Below are 24458 nucleotides of genomic sequence, written 5' to 3' on the forward strand. Positions count from 1 at the left end.
AAAAGCAAATTTATATAAAAAACTAGGACAATAAAGAAGTTAAGATAGACAGCATTCTACTATTTAATATGGATTGATCTAAGTCTTAAAAATAATATAGTGCTCAACATTTTTATATAATTGTTTGATTTACTTTTAAAGCCTAGAGTCAAGCAGAAGATTACAACAGTGTTAAAAAAAAATTAGCTTTTGCTGTCACTGGCATGCAGTGGCGTAGCTAGGTAACCTAGGGCCCTGGGGCAAATAAAAAAAATGGGGCCCACTGCTATCAAAGTGGTAAGGTTTTTTGAAGTAAAATCGTTATATATACAAATACTTTAAAAATGCTAAGCAACTTTATCATCAGCTATAAAGCAGAATTCTGAGGGCCCCTGAGCTTGAGGGCCCCGGGCACTGCCCCGCCTAGCCCCTTGGTAGCTACGCCACTGCTGGCATGCAAGTCACCATAGTTTATATGTTTGAAGTTTTTGATAAGTAAAGAGAATATTCATGCTTTTGTAGACTTATTTGAATGAATAAAAATATTTTTGACTTATTTATAAGCCGTTCTAAAAGTCGCAAGTCACTAAGGTTTATAAGTGACTTATTAAGGTTAAAAACAACTTATAGGTGACTTATTCAGTTGAAGTGACTTATTTAGGGTTTAAAAATCAATTAAATTAGTATAAGATTATATTAGATTCAACAAAACAGCTCTGTAAGTGTGATTTAAAAAGCACTTTACATATCTCCTGAATCTGTACAAATATCAGCTAAAATGCTATTTTTCGTAAAACTATACACGTATCTAGTGAGAAGTTAATCTACTACCTAAACATACTATTTTAATCATAGGAATGGACATCTCATATTGCTTATGTATATTATGTACAGTCAACGTCATAAATAAGCGATCATTTCTACCATCAACCTTGCCGCTTTCACTCGTTACACAATTTCGTATGGCTTTTCAAACATGACGTTAAAGTGATCACTTATTTTTATTTATGACGTTGACTGTACTGTATGAAATTTCGAACATAACACAAGACTAGTATTTCAAGTTTAGATAATGCTGGACAATATAATGCATTAACTTATTTGTAGAAATTGCCTGACAGCGGTTATCACAAACCGTTGAAATTAAATCACCAACTTGATGTAAGTATGGAAAATATGGAACCCGCAAAAAATATGACTAATATCAACAACAGAGTTATATTTTCCAGCATTAACTGAACTTGAAACACTTAATTTGTTTCACACTCAAAATTTCAGTCTTGTGTTACTGTAATGTATATTACGTATAAAGTTGTTTTAATTTAAGTTTTAAACTAAGTAAAGAAATATACATCATTGAAATTTTTAAACTTTTATTACCTGACTTACTACTTTTTTATATATAAGAGGGGGAAAACGAGCATACGGGACACCTGATGGGAAGCAATCACCGCCGTCCACGGACACCGTCAACACGAGGGGTATCACAGGTGCGTTGCCGGCCCTTTAAGAGACTGATAAGCTCGTTTTTCAAAGATCCTTAAGTTGTACCGCTCCGGGAACACTTTTTTGATGGAGTCTTAAAAAAATATATGCAACGGTATTGGATTGCCTAACTTTTCTCTTATTTGCAGTGAGGCAGTTTTAATAAGCCAATTTACCAATAATTTCAAGGCACTGCTCTAACAAAATACCATTTGATATTAAACTGTACCAGGCGCGGATCCAGCGCTCAAAAAAGGTTGTGGTCACAGCCAAGAAACAGCCACCCAAAAATCGGCCAAGTGCGAGTCGGAGTACAAACTCGCTCATGAACAATCATGACTCACGATGGACGTTTCAAGTGTGTCGTTACTAGTCTATTTGGGTTGTGGGCATGCCCATCGTGCCCACAACGGTGGATCCACCTTGACCTGTACACATTTTAATGCCTAAATTTATTCATATATAATCAATTTGTGTGTGCAATACACAACACCAGTTTATATTTGCATGTCTTTGTGAATAAAAATGTACTTAATAGCTCATCATAACATGTATCTGTCATAGGCATATATACCTGGGGCTGTGGGCGTGCATGCCCACACCAGTATGTTCGGCTACCTATTCAAAATTCTATAATACTGATCTACACACAAAAATCCAGGCCAGGCCCCTTTGAAAAACCACCCTCAATATGCCAACGCTATTTGTACACAAAATGAACAGGACCATCTTAGCAAAAATTCACGCGAAACTGGAAAATTAGCTTCAGATTTTTGCCGAGCATCTGTCCCACAGAATACTTAATAAAATTGACGAGTATTTACTAAAGCAGTGTTTTTCGAACTGTGGGTCAGATCGGAGGTGATGCCCCTTAAGGGGGGTTGCGGTATCTTTAAAATACTCTCACCCTTATTATGTATGATTATTGAATTCATATCAACGTAGGATATACAAATAACTGTAAGTGGAGGTAGGCGGGGGAACACCAAATATATTTTAAGCCAAGGGGGGTCGCTGGCATCCTGAAAAAGTTTGTCAAGTATTCCCTAGAATTATTGTGACACATGTTTGTACGCAGCTATGCTCGGCTCAGTCCATTGTTCAGTTCAACAAATTTTTAAAGGATGAATGCTTGAGAGAGAGAGAGAGAGAGACATTTATTTACACATATTCGATACACAGAAAAAACACGTTAGGATGAAATAATAATTAAAAAAACATTGAATAGTATAAATTGGGCCCCACTCAGCATAATGTTGCGGCAAGCCACAATGCTGTTTTTCAGTGGGACCCATCTTGATGTTCTGTTACAAGTGAATGCCCAAGTTATCAGCCCCCTAACGTTAACTTTGTTGGTTTTAGGACCAGTCTCTTTACAATATTGCCTATAGTCTTCTAAATTGATTAGAGTAGGTAAGTAGTGTCAAACCGTTCATTTAATATAACAAATAGCACCACAAACCACAAACATCTGACTTACGTAACGAGCTCCCGTTACAGCCAACCGGCGCTCCGTAGACGGAGCTGGTGGTTTGTGCTACTATTGGTCATGCTGTGCTGCCGTCCTCTCATAACCTTACCAAGCGAAAATATCAAGAAAATCGATTCAATTACATGGTCGGATGAGTGCAATGCGTTCTAGAATGATCTAAGAGTGAGCATGCAGTTTGTTTGCCTCCAGGTGCTCCAAAACGCGGCGATATCACGGCAAGTAGCACCGCCGCCAATACGCCGGCCACCATCCAACGTTTCTTCACCTCCTTCCAAAAATCAATGTTGTAAGGGCTATTTAACGCTCTTTGATGCTTCATTTTAGAATAAGGAAGCTCTGTAGGCACTAATACACTTTCCATTTTAGCTAAAAACACCGAAATTGAGCGACAAAAGGAAGACTGTTTTCGGACGAACTGGTATACTTGGAAACCCGTTGCACTGCGTCCGTAGCATGTTTACACGGATTTCTGAATAATGTACGGGTAGAGTGGAAGCCGGGAGCGGATGATTTGCATTTTTAAACTAAATGAGGGGAAAATCAATTGGATCGAGGTCATGTTTTCAAAATTCCGCGCATCTGCAGTGCCGCATGTGTGACGTCATTTGACGGAAGTAAAGGCGTTTTGTTACTGCTGCTAAAGGCCTAAAAAATATAACAGTTTTTATAACGCAATATTTTATTTTGATAAACTTGAATTCGACTGCCGATTTACACAATATAATTTACGTGATTATGTGATTTTAAAAGTTGTGTGGAGATTTTGGTGATAAAATTTTATAATAAATAGAATAATGGCAAATTGCCAAGCAAATACGAAAAGTTGAGAGAACAGAACCGTCAGTTGAATTTCTGAACGTATGCAAATTGTCAAATTAGACAATAATAAACTGATCAAATTATTACCTGAAAATTACGTTTTTGATCGAATTAGCTAAAGTTTTTCTTCAAAATTACTTATATCTAAGAACCTATAATGATTCCAAATATTATAGGCAGCGCCAGAGCGGCATCTAAGCGAACTGCGCCACTTTTGAGGTTAGTTGTTAATTTCCACATATTCTCCAAATACTGATAAAAAAATCAATATAACTCATTGGAAACCCTCAGAAAAAATCTACAGCCTTTTATCTAACAATGACTTATGCATTGTAATCTTTTATAGCATACGTTTGTTGATTTTTCTTAGTGAAAAGGGATTGCATTTCAGCCAATTATTTGAATTCTTTTTTGTTATATCTGTATGAAAATACTGTCAGAACCGTTTATTGCGACACTAGCTATAACAGCATATCCTGTGTAATAACCAAGAAATAAGTGTCGCGAGCCAAACAATCTTATTTACCAAAATAACACTGGTTATAAAAAACCAACTACTTATGTTTAACCACAGAATAAGTCAAGTACAGAAGCACCACTGCTGTACAAAATTGGCGTTTAGGCATAAGAATCGTGCCTCTCTGTCCATCGCATAGCTCCTCATATTCACTTGCATGTGGCACGTGTAGTGGAACAGCACACTAGGGGGCCCCAGACATCGTTGAAGCGGAAAATAAAATCGCGGAGTGAGCCGCGCCTCGTTTAACGAAAACCTGTATTGATTGTTCTGTTGTCGTTAGTATTAATTTACTTATTCCGTTTGTCAGTCTGGTGCGCAACAAGGCTGCTTACGAGGGTGAGGGCAAGACGACTGTGCGAGTTCTCAACCAGGAGCAGGAGCTCGGGCTCATGATCGATGCCTACGCCACGGTGAGAGAAGTCATGTAGACATTATGTTAAACAGGCCTAGCTTTGTCTGCATGGGCGTCGCCAGGGGGGAGCAGGGAGGGGCAGCTACCCCCCCCTAGAGATTCTAAAAAAGTTGCCAAATGTAAAGCAACCAAACCAGTTCTAAGTCTTTGACTTGACTTGCTTGATTGAATTCCTGTACGTTGAAATCGAAACTCGAATGAACCATACCTACTACTCATACTTTTCTCATTCTCCATTATCAACTTGGCCCCCCCCCCCACTGGACTGCCAAGTGTCTTTGTTACCTACCTAGTTTACGTTTCTAATTTGCATATAAATAAATAATACTTAATCACAAAAACAAAAAAGTTGTGGACCTTGATAAAAATTTCATGAAATAAACGATTAAATTAATTGAACTTTTTATTTTATTTTAATGAGGCTTTAGTACACCAAATGTGACTATGTCTGCGTCATGGAATTGAACTTTACCTGTTATAGAAACGGCAGAAGGAAGGGGCATGAGTAATAAAAAGTTTCTCCAATCCAGGCAAATTTATTGTTGGCTGGGTGTAGTTAGCTGAGGGGGCTATACTAGGGATGGGCCGAATAGTTGTTTCGTATTCGGTATATTCGGCAGATTTGCTGTATATTCGGCTAAATCACCGAATGTTCGGCAAAGTGGTACTCGAACTTTTTACTGTATTGAGCCATGTATGAGTTGTGTTAAATGTGTTATTTTTATGAAATACAGTGAGGCTTCATGTTTTTGTGTACACTGTAGCTTTATTTCCAATAAGAGTAGATAAAAAGATGATTATTAACAAAGATCTAAATAAAAGTAAGACTTTTATAATAAAATAATATGCTAATATAATCGATCAGATCTTTATTGTGTGAAATTAAGCAAGTTTTTTGTTTTAATCAAGAGTTAAAATAACATTTAAAAAATGAAATGTATTGACTCGGATAACTCATGTCTTAAATCGAGTTTAGCCTGACATGTTAACCCTTTTAATAAGAGCGAGTCTCACGGTAATTTCATTCCAAAAATTTAAAAAATTAAAAATGAATCATATTTATACTTTCTACTAAGGAGTCAATTATGTTGAATATTCGGTTTGGTAAAAGTCTTACCGAACATTCGGCCGAATATTCGTATTCGGTAAAACCCATGTTCGGCCGCTAAACTCCCCAGAGAGCTTGATTATTATTGCTAATTAGACAATGGCATCATATTATGTCCGGAAGCACTGGTAAGGTGGTCGGGTAATAACAAACACTGGTGTAAATTGTCCCATTTGCTTCCCATCCGCAGTACGGGTTCCGGCTCAACAATGGCATCACAGTGTTGGGTCCGATGGCCATCTTCCCTCGCACGGTGCTGTCCTGGCAGGTCATGACCGCCGACCTGGTCACGGTGGAGTCGCTGAGGCTGTTCAAGCTGTTGGAGCCCAAGATTGATCTGCTTGTGAGTCGAACTCCATGAGGTTGATGAGAGTTTGTAACTCTCATATAGAGATACAGTCTTCTTTTCTCAGTAATTTTAAAAATTTCAATATTTTTTTCCAATTTTTCCATTTTTAATTTGTAGCTTTTTTCTTAATTTTAACTGACACCAAAATAGTGTCGACGGGGCTCCGCTGACGCTGAGCTCCTATTTCTATATGCTTCACTAGACTAGTTAGTATGATAGATAAGTAAAATGTTTAAAATCCTTGAATGTACCAAATCTGGCAGCTGAAGTTTGTTTACATTCAGTTAAATACCTATCCAAACCAAGTACAGCTATAATAAGGTCGCGGGTGAGCAAAGAAACTGTTTCAGTTCATATAAATAAATAAATATCACGGGACAATTCACACACCTAGTCTCAAAGTAAGCTTAGCAAAGCTTGTGTTATGGGTACTAAGCAACGGATAAATATAATTATATAGATAGATACATACTTAAATACATAATTAAACACCCAAGACCCGAGAACAAACATTCGTATTTTTCATACAAATATCTGCCCTGACACGGGAATCGAACCCGGGACCGCAAGCTTCGTAGTCAGGTTCTCTAACCACTAGGCCATCTGGTCGTCTGTTCATATGCTGGTGACTTGATGTGACCAACCGTTGTGTGTGCGCAGATAATCGGTCTGGACACCAAAGAGCGGCACCTGGTGAGCGCGGTGTTCAACGCGGCGCGAACGGCCGGCCTCAACCCCGAGGTGCTGCCCACGGAGCACGCCTGCTCCACCTTCAACTTCCTCAACGCGGAGGGACGGTGAGAGTGACACCAGAGCCTCTTGAGCATAGCGACCAACGAACGGGGGAGAAATGCCCACACTTCTTATTTCCCATAACATTAATTGGGTAGGTGATGATGATGATGGATTCCTGTAGTCCCTCAGCAGGGACATAGGGCTCGCAGTAGGGACTTCCATGCGTCACGGTCCTGTGCTGTGGCTTCTAGGTCTCGCCAATGGTACCCAATTAGGGAGATCTCCTTCTCAACCGATCGTCTCCAGGTGATTCGGGGTCGGCCTGGCCTCCTACTACCAGCAGCTTGCCACTCCAGCGCTTGCTTGGCGAGATGAGCATCGGTTCTCCGCAACACGTGTCCGATCCAGCGCCACTTCCTCAATAGGATCTCCTTATCAATTGGCTTCTGGCTCGTCAACTCCCACAGTCTAGTGTTTGTAATGGTTCGTGGCCAATAAACTCCTAATATGCGACGCAAACACTTGTTCACAAAAACCTGGAGTTTACTGGTGATTGCTTTCTTGACGAGCCAGGTCTCACACCCGTACAGGAGAACCGATTTGACATTTGAGTTGAAAACTCTGATTTTTGTGCGCCGCGTTATTACGTGGGACGTCCAGACCGGTTTGAGTTGTGCATATGCGGCACGAGCCCTGTTTATGCGCGCTTCGACATCTGCATCGGTTCCACCATTGGGTAGGTACTTGATGGCAAACGAGCAAGTGCGTCTCCTGATGGTAAGAGATTACCACTGCCCATATACACCTGCAACACCAGCCCTAAGGCTGGAGGCCTAAGATGGGATACCTCAAGTGCCAGTAATTTACCGGCTGTCTTACTCTCCACGTCGAAACACAACAGTGCAAGCACTGCTGCTTCACGGCAGGATTAGCGAGCAAGATGGTGGTAGCAATCCGGGCGGACCTTACACTAGGTCCTACCACCTGCAACGTTAAGTTTTGGGATGGTCCATATTATATTATTGTTTATCGATGGTACACTTATAATGTAGCTCACTCCTCTAGATAGATATTTTTCTCACTTGCCGTTCTTTTTGTAAAAATAAATTGGAACTTTATTTCTGCAAACCGCACGGTTCGTCAGATTAATAGGCTTTGTGCCTTGGTCTGTTTAATTAAAAAAAAATAGTAATAATTTAATTTTGAATACAAGCTTTTTTTGCTGACTGTAGGTACTTGTATTGTTACCCAAAACTACATTTGCACACCAAATTTCAAGTCGATGCCATTAACCGTTGAAGGGTTCTGTCCTGCGGAGACGATCCTGGCTGGACCACCAGGATGTCACTACCAGATTATTGTATTATCACGCGATTTACATAAGTATCCCAAATTTAAAGACAATCCGACCACTAAAAGTGGGTCAATATTTAACTTGCAAGATTTAACCTGGACATACATTGCAAGTTAATAAAAAGCTTTTATATACCTACTGAGCTGGCAACGTTGCATTTTTGTTAGCTTTTCTCGATTATTCCATAAAAAATGGATGAAAATTAAAAATGTGGTCTGTTAGTTAAGTTTTCGTGATAAAGTCGTTCGTGAAAAAGTTTTCGTCAAATAGTTTTGGTGATATAGTCTTTTCGTGATAAAGTTTTTTCGTTATAAAGTCGTTCGTGAAAAAGTTTTTCGTGATTAAGTACTGACACGGTCTGTTAGAGCTTCTTAATATATATAAGTTAACTAGCTTTTGCCTGCGGCTTCGCCCGCAAGGAATTCGATTATCGCGCGCTGTTCCCTCGAGAATGTGCATTTTTTCCAGGATAAAAAGTAGCCTATGTCTCTCTTGGGTCCATAAACTATCTCTTGCCAAAAATCACGTCGATCCGTTGCTACGTTTCGACGTGAAAGACGGACAAACATACACGCAAACACACATTTTCGCATTTATAATATTAGTATGGATAATTTATGATACTCCAATAATTATTCATGATAGACTTTTATATATTTGGAAACGAACATTAACGGTTTTTAAAAATAATTCTATCAGACGACATTTTTAATTTTCATTAAATTTTTGTGGAATAATCGAGAAAATCTCCGAGTTTTTCAGAATTCATGTGCGAAATTACATTTGAAATTTACCACGGTGAAGGAAAACATCGTGAGGAAACCTGCACAAACCTGCGAAGCAATTCAATGGTGTGTGTGAAGTTCCCAATCCGCACTGGGCCTGCGTGGGAACTACGGCCTAAGCCCTCTTGTTCTGAGAGGAGGCCTGTGCCCAGCAGTGGGACGTATATAGGCTGGGATGATGATGATGATGAATCGAGAAAAACTAACAAAAATACAACGTTGCCAGCTCAGCAGGTATAAACGCTCTTAATTATAACTAGTTTTTTGTTTCCCCCAGGTCGGTGGGCGCGGCTCTCATACCCCCGACCACCATAGAGATGAATGAGAACGACATGCTGCAGTCCAAGCTGCATTACCAGAACCTGTATAAGGGCGATCTGAGCGGATGAAGCGAAGCGCCGGGCCTCCGTAACGGCATCCTCACCATGTTAGTCATAGTTCTGGCACGCGAAGGCATTTGAATGGGGAATGTCTGAAAAATTTAGAAACGCTGAAAGATTTAGAAAATTTAGAATAACCTTTTTAATTATCAGAAAAAAATATCAGATTTTTAAGTAGCATCAATTAATTAAAAAAAACCGGCCAAGAGCGTGTCGTACACGCCCGAAATAGGGTTCCGTAGCCATTACGAAAAAATTAAGTAATATTTTTCTAACGATTTCGTATTTTATACGGAATCTTCCAAGTTTAGGTATATTTTATACCTTAGGCTGCTATTTACTCTTAAACTACTAATAATTCTCAAGCAAACTTAGCCGTTATAGTTTTCCTTGAAAGTTTGATATACTTACTATCACCCTGAATTTTTTCAAATTTTTCCACCCACCGGTTTAGATTTTAGAGGGGGGGACTCTCGATTTTAATGGAAATTTGGACTTAAGTTGAATATTTCGCAAAAAAATCATTGAATCGAAAAGTCGTCTTAGCAAACGCCTAATGGTTTTAAAAGACCTATCCAACGATACCCCACACTACAAGATTGGATGAGAAAAAAACACCTCAACTTTACGTCAGTGGGAGGTACCCTAAAAAACTTATTTTTTAAATTTTTAATTATACCATTTTGTCGGCATAGTTTACATATACAGTGGTGGTCATGTAATTAAGAACGATTTGAAGTTCCAGATTATTTTTAACTAAATCATGTCATGTGTAGTCGTGGTTCCTTCTTAGAAGTAACTAGTTACGTTATGAAATAGCCACATGAATAGAGCAAACGGGATTAAGAATAAATAATAAAATTGCTGACATTTTTTTATAAATTTTTGTTTTTATTCTCTTTAGTAACAATTAAAATAGTAATGAAGCTGGACAAATAGTTAATTAAGAACGATTTATTGAACTGCTCGAAAGTTTTTTTTATTTGAAACTTAGATTAACTAAATCACACTAACGTGAAGTTTGTACAGAAAAAAAAAGGAATTTAATACATTTTAACTAAAATTAATAGTTAGTAGCATGTCCACGGCTTTTTATTACTGCCTTACACCGGCGAGGCATTGAATCTATCAATTTTTGACATTTCGCAAGAGAGATAGAGTTCCATTCTTCTAAGAATACGTCATACAGTTCTCTTAAATTGCCACACTGTCGATTTGAAGCCTTTTTCTTGACTTCGCACCAAAGATGCTCTATTGGGTTAAGATCGGGGCTGTTGGCTGGCCAATCTAAGACAGAAACTGATTGCGATGTGAGGAATTCCTTAACGGTACGTGCAGTATGCTTGGGATCATTGTCATGCTGGAATGTCCAAATAACCGGAAGCACGCCTTCAGCATATGTTTGTATGTTTTTGTATTGAAATTGATCCATGTTTCCTTCTATCAGCCTAACAGGTCCAACACCATGTCCAGAAAAACATCCCAAATTTTTACATTTCCCCGCCATGCTTTAAAGTCACTTTTGTGTACTTTGGGTCGAATGCTTTATTTGAAGGCCATCTTACATATCGTTTGCCATCAGAACATACCCTATTTATTTTTGTCTCGTCAGAAAAAAGAACGTTTTTCCACTGTCTGACTGTCCAGTTTTCATATCTTCTTGCAAATGCAAGCCGGGCTTGCCTATGACACCGTTTCAACATAGGCACCTTCCTTGCTATCCTTCCGTGCAACTTTTCTTCTACCAAACGCCTTCGAATAATGCGTGCCGAGATTGCTGAAGGGTTGTTTTCGCCAAAATATTTTTTTCTTAACTCATTAGACGGTATTAGACCTTTTAAAAGGATTTGTTTTGCTAAACGAACGATATTTCGATCATCTCGACGAGATGACTTTCTTTGTCTAGGTACACGCGGAACATTTGAAGTAGTTTGAGACGTGGCAAAATGCTTTATGGCGTGGAAAACCATAGTTTTTGAACATTGCAGATGATCGGCTATGTGTTTATACGACCAATTCTTGTCGCAAAGTTTTAGTATTACTTCTCTTGTAGATTTATCACAACTTTTATTTTTCCCCATTGTTTTTATATGAAGCAATCGCCTTTAGACTTTTACGGCACTAAATGGCGCCAAAATTATTCGAATAATAACCTAAAACCACAAAGCGGCCGTCCGTTCTCTATATAAATTTGAATAAAAAATAAACTATTCAGCGTTCTTAATTATATGACCAGCCAGTAAGTAGTAATACTAGGTTTAGATGTAATGTATAAAGTTTATATATTTATTTTTTAGCCAATTATATGTATAAATGAGTTTACCTCTAGTACGGAAAAGTTTTACGATACCGAGAGAAGTACAAAAATATACATGCAGTTAGTAACACTTGTCAGTTTGAAAAAATCTTCTCTATAAAAAAATCGTTCTTAATTATATGACCACAAACTGTATATCCGTGCAAAATTACAGCTTCTAGTAGGCTTGTGTAGTACATGTACTAAGAACGAAAAAGACTTGATTCCCGACACTGTACTAGAACGAACTATTCCGTAACGTTTCTGCTCTTTAGTACGTTTAGTTCAGTTCAAGCAAGCAGTGACACAGACAGCAAAACGATGCGATCCGTATCCGACCGAATGAAAGAAAAATGAATGACCGAGCGACAGCGACAAGGAACAAAACCTCTGAATAGGAATTACGCGGGAGTAAGCGAGATGACACATTTTGAACAGTACTATGTTTTGATAGATAATGCGCGAGCGTGGTTGGTCTTTTTGGATTACGTTCGATAGGTGACTTACCGTTATATTATTTTCACTTCGTTTTATGGGCATTGGACTGTCAAATTTGATGCCTTGAAAATAGGGACGAATTTGCTAACTTCGCAAAGTTTAAAAACGATTATTGCAAAGCGGCAGTTTTGTGTGGTTTAATTTAAAATGGGTTCGTTTTTTTTCTGCGTCAAAGAAAGTTTAAATTCGTTGCGTTAAATGTGAATTATTGCTTATGTTTCAGACATTTTACTGTGAGTTTTTGATTTTATCGGTAATGGACGATACTTTATTAATTTTGTAAATAGTGTAAATAATAAACTGTGGAGTGTCTATAATATGTTTGTAGTTTTAAATTTTGTTAGTGTATATATATAGTGTAAATATTCGTTTGTACTTTAGGAAAAACTTTAAAATTAATGTAAATACTTAAATAGTGAAAATAATAACAAAAAGTTGAATATTTACATGTAATTTTATACAGAAATAATTTAGTGACAAATCTATTTGCATGCATGATTATTTTGTTTTGTAATATTATTTTACCTGTCCACACGAACCTCGACTCTCCAATCTCGGAGCAGAGGCGCTACTACGAAACTCGTAAATCGAAGTTCGTATCGCACCGTCTTTTTCACTCGCGTATTAAATGACATAAGCGTCAGCGGGACGGAAACATACGAAGTTCAAGTTTTGCGCTTCGTGGTAGGTATAGGACCAAGCTCTCGGATTCATTCATTCGGTCAAAGGAGCATCGTTTCTTTCAGTGTACTAGTGAACTAAAAGAGCCAAAAGACCGAACTAGTACATTTGAGCGATTGTACTAGTTTGGAGCGATCCGCTCAGTGACCGAGCGCGCACAAGCCTACTTTCTAGCATTGATAGTCCCTGAGCAAGAAGCTCATGGCAATTTCTATGGGCGTGTACATGAAATACAGGGTCGGTATTTCCATGTCGGTATTATTCGGCCCGGTAAAGAGTGTCACCTGTCAAAACGATCGAGTCAAAGACACATAATTTTTTTTCTTTTTTATTCTGGACTATGGAACAACCCGTAACCGACCGGACTGACGTAATTTGGCGGTAAAGAAAACTTTCATTTTTTAAAATTAATTGATGCTTCTTAAAAATCTCGTGAGTTTTTCGAAATTCATGTGCGGAATTACATTTGAAATTTACCACGAGCCTTGCGGTGAAGGAAAACATCGTGAGGAAACCTGCACAAACCTGCGAAGCAATTCAATGGTGCGTGTGAAGTTCCCAATCCGCACTGGGCCCGCGTGGGAACTACGGCCCAAGCCCTCTTGTTCTGAGAGGAGGCCTGCAGTATATATAGGCTGGGATGGAAAAATAAATAAATATATTTGACGCTATAGATGTATAGATATTTATGCTCTTGACCGTACATAATAATATAGAAGTGGACACTGGGCCCAAAGTTACCAACAGCTAGTGAATTTGTAAATATTAGATCATAGTTTATTATCTATTGTTATTGTTACAAATAAAAAACTTCATAGAAACAACAATTTATTATTTCAACAACTAGACATAATACTAACGTAGACAGAAATATTTTGATGCGATCGAGTGGAGAAATCATCACTACTTTGAAAAAAATCTTGTATCTGAAATCAATAATTTCATTTATACAAGCTTCGTTTTGACATTTCTGTCAAATTTAACTAGAAGACCCCTACAATACAAGTTAGGAGTACATATATTGCATGTATTCATTAATAATTTTGAGGTACTATCAGCCAAATAAGTGGTCTATCAATTTTTAAACAAGTTCCTGTCAAATGAATGTCGCTAAAGTCAAACTTTCAAGTTGACAGACACGTCTATTGGCATTATTGTTTTATGACATGAAAACGATTATCAACTTTAGGGCGGTAGACCACATATTTGGCTGATGGTACAAGTTTTTTTTTAAAGTAGTGAAGAAATACCGTATTTAGTGTATCGATTGTCACTTCCATGAACAGATATTCATACAGTTGTAGAATGTCCATGGAACCTATTAACTGGTCACCCTGTCCATTTGATGGGATTTTCACAGAAAATCGCTCATTTAATTCCAATAAAACAGCTTGTACGCTCAAAGACTACCTTAATCAAAATACCACAAACGGGACTTATCACGCTATTATTATACAAGTAATATTTACCTCGACGTTTCGGCAACGTTACAGTTGCCGTGGTCACGAGTAGACTGAAGTGTGGGGTGTCAAGTCTGCCTAGCAGGGCGAGTTCTTCGAACTACCCGCACTTGGTCACTTTTATTAGTCACCCTATCACACCGACACACACACTAACAACGTCCGATCGTCCCTCCGAACATTCATCCGACGCCGACACTTATTAATAACAGGATTCCACGAAGATGAAAGCTTATACCCATCGTCCCGGTTAACGTTTCGGTAACGTTGCCGAAACGTCGAGGTAAATATTACTTGTATTAATAATAGCGTGATATGTCCCGTTGTGGTATTTTGACTATGAGTGTAATCACGAAAGTTTAAAACGTTCAAAGACTACCTTATCAAAGGGAAAGTAATTACGATTTTTCTTGTTAATTAATGCGATATCACTATGACGTTTACTGTGAAATGGTTCCATCGTGGCTCATAAATTAAAGTCCTTGACCGTACAGTCGAACCCTTTGATTCCTGGCCTACCATGAACATTCACTACAGTACTTTCATTGTAGCATGGTGCGGGTGACAGCTGTTAATATCACAAGACTACAGTCAGTGTCGAAACTTGAGTCGATAAAACGATTCGATTTGTAGCATTCGAACATGGCGGATGTAGACAATATCTAATTTTGCTATTTCTGTTTCTTTGGCTAGTTGAAGTATATTTTTGATAGTGTTTTATGCGGCGATTAACCTTAACAGTGAACAATGATCACAAAATTCTATATTGCTCTCGTGTCTAACATTTTTTAATGCGCAAGTTGTCTCCGCGTGGTTTCTGGAATTTTACTATCAAGTTGCAAAAACTACAATCACCGTACAACGTGCCTCTCAAAGAGAGTTTACTTTGACACTGGCGAAATTGTCCTATTAATTAGGACAGAAAAGCCATATTTTAAAAGAGAAGAAGAGTCGATAAAACTAATAATTTAGAATCTTAATCATAATTAATGTCATCATTATGAAAATATGAGAGAAATTCTAGGTTGGAATATTATTAGCCAGTTAAGTAAGGCTAAATGGAGTTTGCAAGAATGTTCGTTACTTACCAATTAATAAGTACCGATAGGGTGGCGTTAATGTACGACTTGTTAATGCACGCTAAATAATGCACGGCCTGATAATCCGTGCTTATGAGCATGAATTAACATGTCGTGCATTATCACCCCGTACCGAACTAGCAGGGAACCAATAATGTACGCGCAATAATGTACGACATGATAATCCGAAGCATTATGTCTTCCGATTATCATGCCTTACGATTTCCGTGATTGAAATAAAAAAAAACCTAACGAAGGGCGAGAGCGGCGAGCGAGGCTGCCGCCTCGCTCGCACGCCCTCGCCCTTCAACCTAACCCGGCCGGGTCGGTTCTGCTCCGACTATATCGATCTCGCTCGCTGCGCTCGCTCGATCCGCGGCAAAAAATGTCTATTCATTCGAATCAATTGGATTCAGATTATCACGTCGTACATTATCACTACGTACATTACAGCGCGCGCAATATTTTGTACGCCCTGATAATGCGCGACCATGATAATGTACGGATTGATAATCGGAAGCAATAATGCATCGGATTATCATGTCGTACATTATTGCGCGTACATTCCGAGTTGTACATTATTGTTTCCCGTACCGATATAACTCAAGATCCATTAGGTCCCATCACTAAACGAGTCTCGCGTGTTACGTTACAAGCATATTACGTTTCTTCACTTAATTGTGCTTTGAATTTTCATATTTATTTCGTATAACATAGTTCTTATAATGTTCAAATGATTTACGCCAGTCATATTCAGGCTACGAATGAAATATACTTCCATATATTTAGACCGCAGTAACTATTTTTGAGTAAAACGAAACTTGCGTCAAGGGGTGACACACGCACCATGCTAGAATGAAAGCACTTTAGTAGATGTCACTATGACTTTTTATACGAAAAGGTTCCACAGTGCGTCACGATTCAGTTTGTTCGAGTGAGCCGTCGAGGTCAAAGATATTTTTACACTTTACTACCTTATCGAAGTCACTTCGTGTTTGAAATGTTGTATACGTATAATTGTAAGACTTGTCACTGTCTGGTACTAAAGTGTAGATATTTTTGACCTCGACTGTACTCGGGTCTCGCAGCGAAGGTTCGGTTTGGTTTTCTATTCAGAAAGGTTTGTGGATCATCTGAAACAAACAAAATTAATATAACCTTTTGTATAGCACGGGCTCAGTACAAAATAAAAACCGGCTAAGAGCGTGTCGGACATGCCCGAAATAGGGTTCCGTAGCCATTACGAAAAAAATAAGTAATATTTTTCTAAGGATTTCGTTTTTCGTACGGAATATTCCAAGTTTAGGTATATGTACAATACAATTTAAAGTACCTAGGCAAAGGATTAGGAGCTTTAAGATATTATGGAAGGAATGGACTAAGTAGTGTTTACCAAAAATGCATTTTACGTTATTTTAATAAACCACAAAACGTATTATGTTTTTAAACGGTTTTATTAAGCCGCAGGAGACGCGCGCTAGGGGCGGCCCACTGTACACCACGCACCTACAGGAAGTGCCCGCCGACGCCAAAGCTGAGCCCCGGCGCGGGCTGGTCCCCCTTGCGCGCCACCAGCGGCAGCGCGTAGTTCAGCTCCAGCCGCGCCACGCGCCCCAGCCGCAGGAGACGCGCGCTAGGGGCGGCCCACTGTACACCACGCACCTACAGGAAGTGCCCGCCGACGCCAAAGCTGAGCCCCGGCGCGGGCTGGTCCCCTTGCGCGCCACCAGCGGCAGCGCGTAGTTCAGCTCCAGCCGCGCCACGCGCCCCAGCCGCAGGAGACGCGCGCTAGGGGCGGCCCACTGTACACCACGCACCTACAGGAAGTGCCCGCCGACGCCAAAGCTGAGCCCCGGCGCGGGCTGGTCCCCCTTGCGCGCCACCAGCGGCAGCGCGTAGTTCAGCTCCAGCCGCGCCACGCGCCCCAGCCGCAGGAGACGCGCGCTAGGGGCGGCCCACTGTACACCACGCACCTACAGGAAGTGCCCGCCGACGCCAAAGCTGAGCCCCGGCGCGGGCTGGTCCCCCTTGCGCGCCACCAGCGGCACCGCGTAGTTCAGCTCCAGCCGCGCCACGCGCCCCAGCCGCAGGAGACGCGCGCTAGGGGCGGCCCACTGTACACCACGCACCTACAGGAAGTGCCCGCCGACGCCAAAGCTGAGCCCCGGCGCGGGCTGGTCCCCCTTGCGCGCCACCAGCGGCAGCGCGTAGTTCAGCTCCAGCCGCGCCACGCGCCCCAGCCGCAGGAGACGCGCGCTAGGGGCGGCCCACTGTACACCACGCACCTACAGGAAGTGCCCGCCGACGCCAAAGCTGAGCCCCGGCGCGGGCTGGTCCCCCTTGCGCGCCACCAGCGGCAGCGCGTAGTTCAGCTCCAGCCGCGCCACGCGCCCCAGCCGCAGGAGACGCGCGCTAGGGGCGGCCCACTGTACACCACGCACCTACAGGAAGTGCCCGCCGACGCCAAAGCTGAGCCCCGGCGCGGGCTGGTCCCCCTTGCGCGCCACCAGCGCAGCGCGTAGTTCAGCTCCAGCCGCGCCACGCGCCCCAGCCGCAGGAGACGCGCGCTAGGGGCGGCCCACTGTACACCACGCACCTACAGGAAGTGCCCGCCGACGCCAAAGCTGAGCCCCGGCGCGGGCTGGTCCCCCTTGCGCGCCACCAGCGGCAGCGCGTAGTTCAGCTCCAGCCGCGCCACGCGCCCCAGCCGCAGGAGACGCGCGCTAGGGGCGGCCCACTGTACACCACGCACCTACAGGAAGTGCCCGCCGACGCCAAAGCTGAGCCCCGGCGCGGGCTGGTCCCCCTTGCGCGCCACCAGCGGCAGCGCGTAGTTCAGCTCCAGCCGCGCCACGCGCCCCAGCCGCAGGAGACGCGCGCTAGGGGCGGCCCACTGTACACCACGCACCTACAGGAAGTGCCCGCCGACGCCAAAGCTGAGCCCCGGCGCGGGCTGGTCCCCCTTGCGCGCCACCAGCGGCAGCGCGTAGTTCAGCTCCAGCCGCGCCACGCGCCCCAGCCGCAGGAGACGCGCGCTAGGGGCGGCCCACTGTACACCACGCACCTACAGGAAGTGCCCGCCGACGCCAAAGCTGAGCCCCGGCGCGGGCTGGTCCCCCTTGCGCGCCACCAGCGGCAGCGCGTAGTTCAGCTCCAGCCGCGCCACGCGCCCCAGCCGCAGGAGACGCGCGCTAGGGGCGGCCCACTGTACACCACGCACCTACAGGAAGTGCCCGCCGACGCCAAAGCTGAGCCCCGGCGCGGGCTGGTCCCCCTTGCGCGCCACCAGCGGCAGCGCGTAGTTCAGCTCCAGCCGCGCCACGCGCCCCAGCCGCAGGAGACGCGCGCTAGGGGCGGCCCACTGTACACCACGCACCTACAGGAAGTGCCCGCCGACGCCAAAGCTGAGCCCCGGCGCGGGCTGGTCCCCCTTGCGCGCCACCAGCGGCAGCGCGTAGTTCAGCTCCAGCCGCGCCACGCGCCCCAGCCGCAGGAGACGCGCGCTAGGGGCGGCCCACTGTACACCACGCACCTACAGGAAGTGCCCGCCGACGCCAAAGCTGAGCCCCGGCGCGGGCTGGTCCCCCTTGCGCGCCACCAGCGGCAGCGCGTAGTTCAGCTCCAGCCGCGCCACGCGCCCCAGCCGCAGGAGACGCGCGCTAGGGGCGGCCCACTGTACACCACGCACCTACAGGAAGTGCCCGCCGACGCCAAAGCTGAGCCCCGGCGCGGGCTGGTCCCCCTTGCGCGCCACCAGCGGCAGCGCGTAGTTCAGCTCCAGCCGCGCCACGCGCCCCAGCCGCAGGAGACGCGCGCTAGGGGCGGCCCACTGTACACCACGCACCTACAGGAAGTGCCCGCCGACGCCAAAGCTGAGCCCCGGCGCGGGCTGGTCCCCCTTGCGCGCCACCAGCGGCAGCGCGTAGTTCAGCTCCAGCCGCGCCACGCGCCCCAGCCGCAGGAGACGCGCGCTAGGGGCGGCCCACTGTACACCACGCACCTACAGGAAGTGCCCGCCGACGCCAAAGCTGAGCCCCGGCGCGGGCTGGTCCCCCTTGCGCGCCACCAGCGGCAGCGCGTAGTTCAGCTCCAGCCGCGCCACGCGCCCCAGCCGCAGGAGACGCGCGCTAGGGGCGGCCCACTGTACACCACGCACCTACAGGAAGTGCCCGCCGACGCCAAAGCTGAGCCCCGGCGCGGGCTGGTCCCCCTTGCGCGCCACCAGCGGCAGCGCGTAGTTCAGCTCCAGCCGCGCCACGCGCCCCAGCCGCAGGAGACGCGCGCTAGGGGCGGCCCACTGTACACCACGCACCTACAGGAAGTGCCCGCCGACGCCAAAGCTGAGCCCCGGCGCGGGCTGGTCCCCCTTGCGCGCCACCAGCGGCAGCGCGTAGTTCAGCTCCAGCCGCGCCACGCGCCCCAGCCGCAGGAGACGCGCGCTAGGGGCGGCCCACTGTACACCACGCACCTACAGGAAGTGCCCGCCGACGCCAAAGCTGAGCCCCGGCGCGGGCTGGTCCCCCTTGCGCGCCACCAGCGGCAGCGCGTAGTTCAGCTCCAGCCGCGCCACGCGCCCCAGCCGCAGGAGACGCGCGCTAGGGGCGGCCCACTGTACACCACGCACCTACAGGAAGTGCCCGCCGACGCCAAAGCTGAGCCCCGGCGCGGGCTGGTCCCCCTTGCGCGCCACCAGCGGCAGCGCGTAGTTCAGCTCCAGCCGCGCCACGCGCCCCAGCCGCAGGAGACGCGCGCTAGGGGCGGCCCACTGTACACCACGCACCTACAGGAAGTGCCCGCCGACGCCAAAGCTGAGCCCCGGCGCGGGCTGGTCCCCCTTGCGCGCCACCAGCGGCAGCGCGTAGTTCAGCTCCAGCCGCGCCACGCGCCCCAGCCGCAGGAGACGCGCGCTAGGGGCGGCCCACTGTACACCACGCACCTACAGGAAGTGCCCGCCGACGCCAAAGCTGAGCCCCGGCGCGGGCTGGTCCCCCTTGCGCGCCACCAGCGGCAGCGCGTAGTTCAGCTCCAGCCGCGCCACGCGCCCCAGCCGCAGGAGACGCGCGCTAGGGGCGGCCCACTGTACACCACGCACCTACAGGAAGTGCCCGCCGACGCCAAAGCTGAGCCCCGGCGCGGGCTGGTCCCCCTTGCGCGCCACCAGCGGCAGCGCGTAGTTCAGCTCCAGCCGCGCCACGCGCCCCAGCCGCAGGAGACGCGCGCTAGGGGCGGCCCACTGTACACCACGCACCTACAGGAAGTGCCCGCCGACGCCAAAGCTGAGCCCCGGCGCGGGCTGGTCCCCCTTGCGCGCCACCAGCGGCAGCGCGTAGTTCAGCTCCAGCCGCGCCACGCGCCCCAGCCGCAGGAGACGCGCGCTAGGGGCGGCCCACTGTACACCACGCACCTACAGGAAGTGCCCGCCGACGCCAAAGCTGAGCCCCGGCGCGGGCTGGTCCCCCTTGCGCGCCACCAGCGGCAGCGCGTAGTTCAGCTCCAGCCGCGCCACGCGCCCCAGCCGCAGGAGACGCGCGCTAGGGGCGGCCCACTGTACACCACGCACCTACAGGAAGTGCCCGCCGACGCCAAAGCTGAGCCCCGGCGCGGGCTGGTCCCCCTTGCGCGCCACCAGCGGCAGCGCGTAGTTCAGCTCCAGCCGCGCCACGCGCCCCAGCCGCAGGAGACGCGCGCTAGGGGCGGCCCACTGTACACCACGCACCTACAGGAAGGGCCCGCCGACGCCAAAGCTGAGCCCCGGCGCGGGCTGGTCCCCCTTGCGCGCCACCAGCGGCAGCGCGTAGTTCAGCTCCAGCCGCGCCACGCGCCCCAGCCGCAGGAGACGCGCGCTAGGGGCGGCCCACTGTACACCACGCACCTACAGGAAGTGCCCGCCGACGCCAAAGCTGAGCCCCGGCGCGGGCTGGTCCCCCTTGCGCGCCACCAGCGGCAGCGCGTAGTTCAGCTCCAGCCGCGCCACGCGCCCCAGCCGCAGGAGACGCGCGCTAGGGGCGGCCCACTGTACACCACGCACCTACAGGAAGTGCCCGCCGACGCCAAAGCTGAGCCCCGGCGCGGGCTGGTCCCCCTTGCGCGCCACCAGCGGCAGCGCGTAGTTCAGCTCCAGCCGCGCCACGCGCCCCAGCCGCAGGAGACGCGCGCTAGGGGCGGCCCACTGTACACCACGCACCTACAGGAAGTGCCCGCCGACGCCAAAGCTGAGCCCCGGCGCGGGCTGGTCCCCCTTGCGCGCCACCAGCGGCAGCGCGTAGTTCAGCTCCAGCCGCGCCACGCGCCCCAGCCGCAGGAGACGCGCGCTAGGGGCGGCCCACTGTACACCACGCACCTACAGGAAGTGCCCGCCGACGCCAAAGCTGAGCCCCGGCGCGGGCTGGTCCCCCTTGCGCGCCACCAGCGGCAGCGCGTAGTTCAGCTCCAGCCGCGCCACGCGCCCCAGCCGCAGGAGACGCGCGCTAGGGGCGGCCCACTGTACACCACGCACCTACAGGAAGTGCCCGCCGACGCCAAAGCTGAGCCCCGGCGCGGGCTGGTCCCCCTTGCGCGCCACCAGCGGCAGCGCGTAGTTCAGCTCCAGCCGCGCCACGCGCCCCAGCCGCAGGAGACGCGCGCTAGGGCGGCCCACTGTACACCACGCACCTACAGGAAGTGCCCGCCGACGCCAAAGCTGAGCCCCGGCGCGGGCTGGTCCCCCTTGCGCGCCACCAGCGGCAGCGCGTAGTTCAGCTCCAGCCGCGCCACGCGCCCCAGCCGCAGGAGACGCGCGCTAGGGGCGGCCCACTGTACACCACGCACCTACAGGAAGTGCCCGCCGACGCCAAAGCTGAGCCCCGGCGCGGGCTGGTCCCCTTGCGCGCCACCAGCGGCAGCGCGTAGTTCAGCTCCAGCCGCGCCACGCGCCCCAGCCGCAGGAGACGCGCGCTAGGGGCGGCCCACTGTACACCACGCACCTACAGGAAGTGCCCGCCGACGCCAAAGCTGAGCCCCGGCGCGGGCTGGTCCCCCTTGCGCGCCACCAGCGGCAGCGCGTAGTTCAGCTCCAGCCGCGCCACGCGCCCAGCCGCAGGAGACGCGCGCTAGGGGCCCACTGTACACCACGCACCTACAGGAAGTGCCCGCCGACGCCAAAGCTGAGCCCCGGCGCGGGCTGGTCCCCCTTGCGCGCCACCAGCGGCAGCGTAGTTCAGCTCCAGCCGCGCCACGCGCCCCAGCCGCAGGAGACGCGCGCTAGGGCGGCCACTGTACACCACGCACCTACAGGAAGTGCCCGCCGACGCCAAAGCTGAGCCCCGGCGCGGGCTGGTCCCCTTTGCGCCACCAGCGGCACCGCGTAGTTCAGCTCCAGCCGCGCCACGCGCCCCAGCCGCAGGAGACGCGCGCTAGGGCGCCCACTGTACACCACGCACCTACAGGAAGTGCCCGCCGACGCCAAAGCTGAGCCCCGGCGCGGGCTGTCCCCCTTGCGCGCCACCAGCGCAGCGCGTAGTTCAGCTCCAGCCGCGCCACGCGCCCCAGCCGCAGGAGACGCGCGCTAGGGGCGGCCCACTGTACACCACGCACCTACAGGAAGTGCCCGCCGACGCCAAACTGAGCCCCGGCGCGGGCTGGTCCCCCTTGCGCCCCACAGCGCACCGCGTAGTTCAGCTCCAGCCGCGCCACGCGCCCCAGCCGCAGGAGACGCGCGCTAGGGGCGGCCCACTGTACACCACGCACCTACAGGAAGTGCCGCCGACGCCAAAGCTGAGCCCCGGCGCGGCTGGTCCCCCTGCGCGCCACCAGCGGCACCGCGTAGTTCAGCTCCAGCCGCGCCACGCCCCCAGCCGCAGGACGCGCGCTAGGGGCGGCCCACTGACACCACGCACCTACAGGAAGTGCCCGCGACGCCAAAGCTGAGCCCCGGCGCGGGCTGGTCCCCTTGCGCGCCACCAGCGGCACCGCGTAGTTCAGCTCCAGCCGCGCCACGCGCCCCAGCCGCAGGAGACGCGCGCTAGGGGCGGCCCACTGTACACCACGCACCTACAGGAAGTGCCCGCCGACGCCAAAGCTGAGCCCCGGCGCGGGCTGGTCCCCCTTGCGCGCCACCAGCGGCACCGCGTAGTTCAGCTCCAGCCGCGCCACGCGCCCCAGCCGCAGGAGACGCGCGCTAGGGGCGGCCCACTGTACACCACGCACCTACAGGAAGTGCCCGCCGACGCCAAAGCTGAGCCCGGCGCGGCTGGTCCCCCTTGCGCGCCACCAGCGGCAGCGCGTAGTTCAGCTCCAGCCGCGCCACGCGCCCCAGCCGCAGGAGACGCGCGCTAGGGGCGGCCCACTGTACACCACGCACCCTACAGGAAGTGCCCGCCGACGCCAAAGCTGAGCCCCGGCGCGGGCTGGTCCCCCTTGCGCGCCACCAGCGGCACCGCGTAGTTCAGCTCCAGCCGCGCCACGCGCCCAGCCGCAGGAGACGCGCGCTAGGGGCGGCCCACTGTACACCACGCACCTACAGGAAGTGCCCGCCGACGCCAAAGCTGAGCCCCGGCGCGGGCTGGTCCCCCTTGCGCGCCACCAGCGGCAGCCGTAGTTCAGCTCCAGCCGCGCCACGCGCCCCAGCCGCAGGAGACGCGCGCTAGGGGCGGCCCCACTGTACACCACGCACCTACAGGAAGTGCCCGCCGACGCCAAAGCTGAGCCCCGGCGCGGGCTGGTCCCCCTTGCGCGCCACCAGCGGCACCGCGTAGTTCAGCTCCAGCCGCGCCAGCGCGCCCCAGCCGCAGGAGACGCGCGCTAGGGGCGGCCCACTGTACACCACGCACCTACAGGAAGTGCCCGCCGACGCCAAAGCTGAGCCCCGGCGCGGCTGGTCCCCTTGCCGCGCCACCAGCGGCACCGCGTAGTTCAGCTCCAGCCGCGCCACGCGCCCCAGCCGCAGGAGACGCGCGCTAGGGGCGGCCCCATGTACACCACGCACCTACAAGGAAGTGCCCGCCGACGCCAAAGCTGAGCCCCGGCGCGGGTGGTCCCCCTTGCGCGCC

General features: G+C 49.4%; 2 protein-coding genes and 1 long non-coding RNA gene across 4 annotated transcripts in view; 2 read left to right on the forward strand and 1 right to left on the reverse strand.

Moving 5' to 3' along the window:
* The window catches only part of LOC141428003 (uncharacterized), a 235181-nt gene that overhangs the window by 122635 nt on the left and 88088 nt on the right, over positions 1 to 24458 (forward strand). The gene's annotated exons all lie outside the window — the stretch shown is intronic.
* Positions 3786 to 10295, forward strand: LOC141427779 (NADH dehydrogenase [ubiquinone] 1 alpha subcomplex assembly factor 3). Its single transcript, XM_074087370.1, has 5 exons — positions 3786 to 3994; positions 4603 to 4705; positions 6006 to 6158; positions 6825 to 6961; positions 9316 to 10295. Exons 1-5 carry the CDS (start codon positions 3933 to 3935, stop codon positions 9425 to 9427), a joined length of 567 nt encoding a protein of 188 aa, XP_073943471.1. The 5' UTR covers positions 3786 to 3932; the 3' UTR covers positions 9428 to 10295.
* LOC141427993 (uncharacterized) lies at positions 13709 to 17136 on the reverse strand. Its single transcript, XR_012451392.1, has 3 exons — positions 16939 to 17136; positions 14733 to 16565; positions 13709 to 14303 (listed from the first exon to the last, which is right to left on the reverse strand). It is a non-coding gene; the product is annotated as an uncharacterized lncRNA (long non-coding RNA).

Source organism: Choristoneura fumiferana, chromosome 5, assembly GCF_025370935.1.
Source record: "Choristoneura fumiferana chromosome 5, NRCan_CFum_1, whole genome shotgun sequence".
Taxonomy (NCBI): domain Eukaryota; kingdom Metazoa; phylum Arthropoda; class Insecta; order Lepidoptera; family Tortricidae; genus Choristoneura; species Choristoneura fumiferana.

What these genes read in the sequence shown, in the direction of transcription:
- LOC141427779 (XM_074087370.1), top strand. Translation starts at nt 3,933, where the DNA reads ATGATTCCAAATATTATAGGCAGCGCCAGAGCGGCATCTAAGCGAACT. An exon ending in CGAACTGCGCCACTTTTGAG is followed by an intron (nt 3,995 to 4,602) that starts GTTAGTTGTTAA and finishes TCCGTTTGTCAG; the next exon opens with TCTGGTGCGCAACAAGGCTG. An exon ending in TGATCGATGCCTACGCCACG is followed by an intron (nt 4,706 to 6,005) that starts GTGAGAGAAGTC and finishes TCCCATCCGCAG; the next exon opens with TACGGGTTCCGGCTCAACAA.